The sequence below is a fragment of the Coregonus lavaretus genome, assembly GCF_964263955.1.
Source record: "Coregonus lavaretus genome assembly, chromosome: 19".
Classification (NCBI taxonomy): Eukaryota; Metazoa; Chordata; class Actinopteri; order Salmoniformes; family Salmonidae; genus Coregonus; species Coregonus lavaretus.
Window position 1 is genome coordinate 48,787,126 of NC_140006.1, and position 9,124 is coordinate 48,796,249.

The following is a 9,124-nucleotide window of genomic DNA, read 5'->3' on the forward strand; positions in this document are numbered from 1 at the left end:
TCTCTCTCCCTGTCTCTCTCCCTGTCTCTCTCTCCCTGTCTCTCTCTCCCTGTCTTGCTCCCCCTGTCTCTCTCCCTGTCTCTCTCTCCCTGTCTTGCTCCCCCTCTCTCTCTCCCTGTCTCTCTCCCTGTCTCTCTCTCCCTGTCTCTCTCCCTGTCTCTCTCTCCCTGTCTCTCTCTCCCTGTCTTGCTCCCCCTGTCTCTCTCTCCCTGTCTTGCTCCCCCTGTCTCTCTCCCTGTCTCTCTCTCCCTGTCTTGCTCCCCCTCTCTCTCTCCCTGTCTCTCTACACCTGTCTCTCTCCCTGTCTCTCTCCCCCTGTCTCTCTCCCTGTCTCTCTCTCCCTGTCTCTCTCCCTGTCTCTCTCTCCCTGTCTCTCTTCCTGTCTCTCTCCCTGTCTCTCTCTCCCTTTCTCTCTCCCTGTCTCTCTCTCCCTGTCTCTCTCTCCCTGTCTTGCTCCCCCTGTCTCTCTCCCTGTCTCTCTCCCTGTCTCTCTCCTTGTCTCTCTCTCCCTGTCTCTCTCCCTGTCTCTCTCTCCATGTCTCTCTCTCCCTGTCTTGCTCCCCCTCTCTCTCTCCCTGTCTCTCTCTCCCTGTCTCTCTCTCCCTGTCTCTCTCTCCCTGTCTCTCTCTCCCTGTCTCTCTCCCTGTCTCTCTCTCCCTGTCTCTCTCCCTGTCTCTCTCTCCCTGTCTTGCTCCCCCTGTCTCTCTCCCCTGTCTCGCTCCCCCGTCTCGCTCCCTGTGTCTCTCTCCCTGTCTCTCTCTCCCTGTCTCTCTCCCTGTCTCTCTCTCCCTGTTTCTCTCCCCCTGTCTCTCTCCCTGTCTCTCTACACCTGTCTCTCTCCCTGTCTATCTCCCTGTCTCTCTCTCCCTGTCTCGCTTCCCCGTCTCTCTCCCTGTCTCTCTCCCCTGTCTCGCTCCCCCGTCTCTCTCCCCCTGTCTCTCTCCCTGTCTCTCTACACCTGTCTCTCTCCCTGTCTCTCTCTCCCTGTCTCTCTACACCTGTCTCTCTCCCTGTCTATCTCCCTGTCTCGCTCCCCGTCTCTCTCCCCCGTCTCTCTCCCTGTCTCTCTCCCTGTCTCTCTACACCTGTCTCTCTCCCTGTCTCTCTCCCCCTGTCTCTCTCCCTGTCTCTCTCCCTGTCTCTCTCTCCCTGTCTCTCTCCCTGTCTCTCTCTCCCTGTCTCTCTCCCTGTCTCTCTCTCCCTGTCTTGCTCCCCCTGTCTCTCTCCCTGTCTCTCTCTCCCTGTCTTGCTCCCCCTCTCTCTCTCCCTGTCTCTCTCCCTGTCTCTCTCTCCCTGTCTCTCTCCCTGTCTCTCTCTCCCTGTCTCTCTCTCCCTGTCTTGCTCCCCCTGTCTCTCTCCCTGTCTCTCTCTCCCTGTCTTGCTCCCCCTGTCTCTCTCCCTGTCTTGCTCCCCCTCTCTCTCTCCCTGTCTCTCTACACCTGTCTCTCTCCCTGTCTCTCTCCCCCTGTCTCTCTCCCTGTCTCTCTCTCCCTGTCTCTCTCCCTGTCTCTCTCTCCCTGTCTCTCTCCCTGTCTCTCTCCCTGTCTCTCTCTCCCTGTCTCTCTCCCTGTCTCTCTCTCCCTGTCTCTCTCTCCCTGTCTTGCTCCCCCTGTCTCTCTCCCTGTCTCTCTCCCTGTCTCTCTCTCCCTGTCTCTCTCCCCCTGTCTCTCTCTCCCTGTCTTGCTCCCCCTCTCTCTCTCCCTGTCTCTCTCTCCCTGTCTCTCTCTCCCTGTCTCTCTCCCTGTCTCTCTCTCCCTGTCTCTCTCCCTGTCTCTCTCTCCCTGTCTCTCTCCCTGTCTCTCTCTCCCTGTCTTGCTCCCCCTGTCTCTCTCCCCTGTCTCGCTCCCCCGTCTCGCTCCCTGTGTCTCTCTCCCTGTCTCTCTCTCCCTGTCTCTCTCCCTGTCTCTCTCCCCCTGTCTCTCTCCCTGTCTCTCTACACCTGTCTCTCTCCCTGTCTATCTCCCTGTCTCGCTTCCCCGTCTCTCTCCCTGTCTCTCTCCCCTGTCTCGCTCCCCCGTCTCTCTCCCCCTGTCTCTCTCCCTGTCTCTCTACACCTGTCTCTCGCCCTGTCTCTCTCTCCCTGTCTCTCTCCCTCTCTCTCTCCCTGTCTCTCTACACCTGTCTCTCTCCCTGTCTATCTCTCTGTCTCGCTCCCCGTCTCTCTCCCCCGTCTCTCTCCCTGTCTCTCTCCCCCTGTCTCTCTCCCTGTCTCTCTACACCTGTCTCTCTCCCTGTCTCTCTCCCCCTGTCTCTCTCCCTGTCTCTCTCCCTGTCTCTCTCTCCCTGTCTCTCTCCCTGTCTCTCTCCCTGTCTCTCTCTCCCTGTCTCTCTCCCTGTCTCTCTCTCCCTGTCTCTCTCTCCCTGTCTTGCTCCCCCTGTCTCTCTCCCTGTCTCTCTCTCCCTGTCTTGCTCCCCCTGTCTCTCTCCCTGTCTCTCTCTCCCAGTCTCTCTCCCTGTCTCTCTCCCTGTCTCTCTCTCCCTGTTTCTCTCCCTGTCTCTCTCCCTGTCTCTCTCTCCCTGTCTTGCTCCCCCTGTCTCTCTCCCCTGTCTCGCTCCCCCGTCTCGCTCCCCCGTCTCTCCCCCTGTCTCTCTCCCTGTCTCTCTCCCTGTCTATCTCCCTGTCTCTCTCTCCCTGTCTCTCTCCCCCTGTCTCTCTACACCTGTCTCTCTCCCCCCAGGTACTCCTGAGTATCTTCCTCCAGAGACAGTACTGAGAGGGGAGTACTTTGCTGTTCCGGCCACCGTGTGGTCGCTGGGAATACTGCTTTTCCAGGTACATTACTACAAATATACTACTATTACTACTACTACTACTACTACTACTACTACTACTACTACTACTACAGCTACAACTACTACTACTACTACAGCTACTACTACAAATATACTACTACTACAAATATACTACTACTACTACTACTACTACTGCTACAAATATACTACAGCTACTACTACTACTACTACTACTACTACTACAGCTACTACTACTGCTACTACTACACTACTACTACTACACTACTACTACTACTACTACTACTACTACTACTACTACTACACTACTGCTACTACAGCTACTACTGCTACTACTACTACTACTACTACTACTACTACTACTACTACTGCTACTACTACTACTACTACTACTACTACTACAGCTACTACTGCTGCTACTACTACTACTAGTACTACTACTACTACACTACTGCTACTACAGCTACTACTGCTACTACTACTACTACTACTACTACTACTACTACTACTGCTACTACTACTACTACTACTACTGCTACTACTACTACTACTACTACTACTACTACTACACTACTGCTACTACAGCTACTACTACTACTACTACTACTACTACTACTACTACTGCTACTACTACTACACTACTACTACTACTACTACTACAGCTACTACTGCTGCTACTACTACTACTACTACTACTACTACTACTACTACTACTACTACAGCTACTACTGCTACTACTACTACTACTACTACTACTACTACTACTACTGCTACTACAGCTACTACTGCTACTACTACTACTACTACTACTACTACTACTGCTACTACTACTACTGCTACTACTACTACTACTACTACTACTACTACTACTACTACTGCTACTACTACTACTACTACACTACTACTACTACTACTACTACTACTACACTACTGCTACTACAGCTACTACTGCTGCTGCTACTTGCTTTTTCCATCTTTACTAACAACATGCCACTGGCTTTGAGTAAAGCCAGAGTGTCTATGTATGCGGATGACTCAACACTATACACGTCAGCTACTACAGCAACTGAAATCACTGCAACACTTGCAGTTAGTTGCAGTTAGTTTCAGAGTGGGTGGCAAGGAATAAGTTAGTCCTAAATATTTCTAAAACTAAAAGCATTGTATTTGGGTCAAATCATTCACTAAACCCTAAACCTCAACTACATCTCATAATGAATCATGTGGAAATTGAGCAAGTTGAGGTGACTAAACTGCTTGGAGTAACCCTGGATTGTAAACTGTCATGGTCAAAGCATATTGATTCAACAGTAGCTAAGATGGGGAGAAGTATGTCCATAATTAAGCGTTGCTCTGTCTTCTTAACAACACTATCAACAAGGCAGGCCCTAGTTTTGTTTCACCTGGACTACTGTTCAGTCGTGTGGTCAGGTGCCACAAAAAGGGACTTGGGAAAATTGCAATTGGCTCAGAACAGGGCAGCACGGCTGGCCCTTGGATGTACACAGAGATCTAATATTAATAATATGCATGCAAATCTCTCCTGGCTCAAAGTGGAGGAGAGATTGACTTCATCACTACTTGTATTTGTGAGAGGTATTGACATGTTGAATAGACAGAGCTGTCTGTTTGAACTACTGGCACACATCTCAGACACCCATGCATACCCCACAAGACATGCCACCAGAGGTCTCTTCACAGTCCCCAAGTCCTGAACAGACTATGGGAGGCGCACAGTACTACATAGAGCCATGACTACATGGAACTCTATTCCACATCAGGTAACTGATACAAGCAGTAAAATCAGATTTAAAAAACTGGTAAAAATACACCTTATGGAACAATGGGGACTGTGAAGGACACATTGGGATATTGTTGTATGGTGGTATTAAACATTTTGTATTGTAGATAGGTAGTGGTGTAATAATGTTATATGATGTACTGTTTTATATTTTGTTTTATATGTAAGTGCTTTAATATGTTTGGACCCCAGGAAGAGTAGGGATCCCTAATAAATACAAATACTGCTACTACTACTACTACTATTACTACTACTACTACTGATGCTACTACTACTACTACTACTATTACTACTACTACTACTGATGCTACTACTACTACTACTACTACTACTACTACTACTACTACTACTACTACTGATGCTACTACTACTACTACTACTACTACTACTACTACTACTACTACTGATGCTACTACTACTACTACTACTACTGCTACTGCTACTACTATTGATGCTACTACTGATGCTACTACTACTACTACTACTACTACTGCTACTACTACTACTATTGATGCTACTACTACTACTACTACTATTACTACTGCTGCTACTACTACTACTATTGATGCTACTACTACTACTACTACTATTACTACTGCTGCTACTACTACTACTATTGATGCTACTACTACTACTACTACTACTATTACTACTGCTGCTACTACTATTGATACTACTACTACTACTACTACTACTAAACATTAGCTGGTGGTACAATACCACTATCCCACTCTTTAATAATAGTAATCCCACTGCTATAATAAAGAGATAGCACATTGCTGTAACAAGTGTTTGCTGTGGAACTGTTTTTTTCTAGATGGTGTGGGGTGACGTTCCTTTCTACAGTGACACTAGCATCGCCAAGGCAACCCTCTACTTTCCACGCGGAATATCCAGAGGTGAGTGTAAAGACTTTAGAGACTATCTGCACCTAGGGACTATCTGCACCTAGGGACTATCTGCACCTAGGGACTATCTGCACCTAGAGACTATCTGCACCTAGAGACTATCTGCACCTAGGGACTATCTGCACCTAGGGACTACCTGCACCTAGGGACTATCTGCACCTAGGGACTATCTGCACCTAGGGACTATCTGCACCTAGGGACTATCTGCACCTAGAGACTATCTGCACCTAGGGACTATCTGCACCTAGGGACTATCTGCACCTAGAGACTATCTGCACCTAGGGACTATCTGCACCTAGGGACTATCTGCACCTAGGGACTATCTGCACCTAGAGACTATCTGCACCTAGGGACTATCTGCACCTAGGGACTATCTGCACCTAGGGACTATCTGCACCTAGAGACTATCTGCACCTAGGGACTATCTGCACCTAGGGACTATCTGCACCTAGGGACTATCTGCACCTAGAGACTATCTGCACCTAGGGACTATCTGCACCTAGGGACTATCTGCACCTAGGGACTATCTGCACCTAGGGACTATCTGCACCTAGAGACTATCTGCACCTAGGGACTATCTGCACCTAGGTACTATCTGCACCTAGGGACTATCTGCACCTAGGGACTATCTGCACCTAGGGACTATCTGCACCTAGGGACTATCTGCACCTAGGGACTATCTGCACCTAGGGACTATCTGCACCTAGGGACTATCTGCACCTAGGGACTATCTGCACTGACTCTAAACACATCCAACCCTTACAAACATGCTGCTGTTGTATTATATACTATATTTATTATAAACTGGGTGGTTTGAGCCCTGAATTCTGATTGGCTGAAAGCCATGGTATATCAGACCGTATACCACGGGAATGACAAAACATTTAGTTTTACTGCTCTAATTACATTGGTAACCAATTTATAATAGCAATACATCTCCTCAGGGGTTTGTGATATACAGTGCCTTTTGCATTACAACCTGTAATTTAAATGGATTTTTATTTGGATTTCATGTAATGGACATACACAAAATAGTCCAAATTGGTGAAGTGAAAATAAAAATTACTTGTTTCAAAAAATTCGAAAAAATAGATAACAGAAAAGTGGTGCGTGCGTATGTATTCACCCCCTTTGCTATGAAGCCCCTAAATAAGACCTGGTGCAACCAATTACCTTCAGAAGTCACATAATTAGTTAAATAAAGTCCACCTCTGTGCAACTAAGTGTCACATGATCTGTCACATGATCTCAGTATATATACACCTGTTCTGAAAAGCTCCAGAGTCTGCAACACCACTAAGCAAGGGGCACCACCAAGCAAGCGGCACCATGAAGACCAAGGAGCTCTCCAAACAGGTCAGGGACAAAGTTGTGGAGAAGTACAGATCAGGGTTGGGTTATTCAAAAATATCCGAAACTTTGAACATCCCACGGAGCACCATTAAATCCCTTAATACAAAATGGAAAGAATATGGCACCACAACAAACCTGCCAAGAGAGGGCCGCCCACCAAATCTCACGGACCAGGCAAGGAGGGCATTAATCAGAGAGGAAACAAAGAGACCAAAGATAACCCTGAAGGAGCTGCAAAGCTCCACAGCAGAGATTGGAGTATCTGTCCATAGGACCACTTTAAGCTGTACACTCCACAGAGCTGGGCTTTACGGAAGAGTGGCTAGATAAAAGCCATTGCTTAAAGAAAAAAATAAGCAAACACGTTTGGTTTGCCAAAAGGCATGTGGGAGACTCCACAAACATATGGAAGAAGGTACTCTGGTCAGATAAGACTAAAATTGAGCTTTTTGGCCATCAAGGAAAACACTATGTCTGGCGCAATCCCAACACCTCTCATCACCCCGAGAACACCATCCCCACAGTGAAGCATGGTGGTGGCAGCATCATGCTGTGGGGATATTTTTCATCGGCAGGGACTGGGAAACTGGTCAGAATTGAAGGAATGATGGATGGCGCTAAATACAGGGAAATTCTTGAGGGAAACCTGTTTCAGTCTTCCAGAGATTTGAGACTGAGGTTCACCGTCCAGCAGGACAATGACCCTAAGCATACTGCTAAAGCAACACTCGAGTGGTTTAAGGGGAAACATTTAAATGTCTTGGAATGGCCTAGTCAAAGCCCAGACCTCAATCCAATTGAGAATCTATGGTATGACTTAAAGATTGCTGTACACCAGCGGAACCCATCCAACTTGAAGGAGCTGGAGCAGTTTTGCCTTGAAGAATGGGCAGAAATGCCAGTGGCTAGATGTGCCAAGCTTATAGAGACATACCCCAAGAGACTTGCAGCTGTAATTGCTGCAAAAGGTGCCTCTACAAAGTATTGACTTTGGGGGGGTGAATAGTTATGCACGCTCAAGTTCAGTTTTTTTGTCTTATTTCTTGTTTGTTTCACACAACAACAAAATTTGCATCTTGAAAGTGGTAGGCATGTTGTGTAAATCAAATGATACAAACACCCCCAATATCCATTTAAATTCCAGGTTGTAAGGCAACAAAATAAGAAAAATGCCAAGGGGGGTGAATACTTTGGCAAGCCACCGTATGGCCAATATACAAGGCACTCCGCGTTGCGTCGAGCATAAGAACAGCCCTTAGCCGTGGTATATTGGCCATATACCACACCCCCTCGGGCCTTATTGCTTAATTAAACTGCGCGTCCATGACACTATCTACTTTATGTTGGTAAATACAGTCATAATTGACATCATCTAGTCAGTATATTATATTGTAATAATTGACATCATCTAGTCAGTATATTATATTGTAATAATTGACATCATCTAGTCAGTATATTATATATCCGTTTTATACTATTAATCTTCTAATTACTTAATATTTTTTATTAGACTTTTTTACAATTAATATTGATTATTGTTGAGAGAGCAGTAGATAGTAGTATAATAATATATAATAATAATATGCCATTTAGCAGACGCTTTTATCCAAAGCGACTTACAGTCATGCGTGCATACATTTTTTTTATTTGTGTATGGGTGGTCCCGGGGATCGAACCCACTACCTTGGCGTTCCAAGCGCCGTGCTCTACCAGCTGAGCTACAGCTAGTAGAAAGCGTTTCACCTTTTATACTGTGTGACGAAATAAAATGTGACTTGATTTTGGATTTGTGTGTCTCTGTGTAACGAAGTTAGGTTAGTGAACCGCACTCACGTGTGTTGAACTTGCCTGAGACTCAATGGCGACCCCAATGCCTAGGCTTTAGCTTAGCGGGCTAAAACAGTTTACCTGCATGTGTGAATGACATGACATCACTATTTTTGTGTTGCAGATTGCCGTCACCTGATTCGCCGGTGCCTCGCTGTCAGTCCAGACGACCGGCCAACCCTGGAGCAGTTACAACAACACCCCTGGATGCAATAGAACAGACTACTACTGATTTCACATCTTGGAAATATTTCATCTATAATGTCCTAAATAAACATTGTCAGCATTCCTATTTGTGTCATGTCATCCCTGACTGATAGTAGATGAAATTATATAGCAGGGGAATTCAAATCTTTCCCTACGAATCTTTCCCTTTGTTTACTGTAAAATAGCATTGTATCTGGTCAAACACCATTTTTTCCAATAATTTACTAAGGGTTGGTAACAGGCTAATTGGTCGGCTATTTGAGCCAGTTAAGTTGCC

At 46.4% G+C, this 9,124-nt stretch overlaps 1 protein-coding gene across 1 annotated transcript in view; it reads left to right on the top strand.

The window, feature by feature from the left end:
• Nucleotides 1-8,906, top strand: part of LOC311146563 (serine/threonine-protein kinase pim-2-like) — an 18,367-nt gene extending 9,461 nt beyond the window's left edge. Inside the window, exons 6-8 of the mRNA XM_084183082.1 lie at nt 2,679-2,773; nt 5,370-5,451; nt 8,765-8,906. Coding sequence (XP_084039208.1) covers nt 2,679-2,773; nt 5,370-5,451; nt 8,765-8,856 — 269 coding nt within the window. The 3' untranslated portion in view covers nt 8,857-8,906. The remainder of the gene's footprint in view (nt 1-2,678; nt 2,774-5,369; nt 5,452-8,764) is intronic.
• Nucleotides 8,907-9,124: the final 218 nt, after the last annotated feature.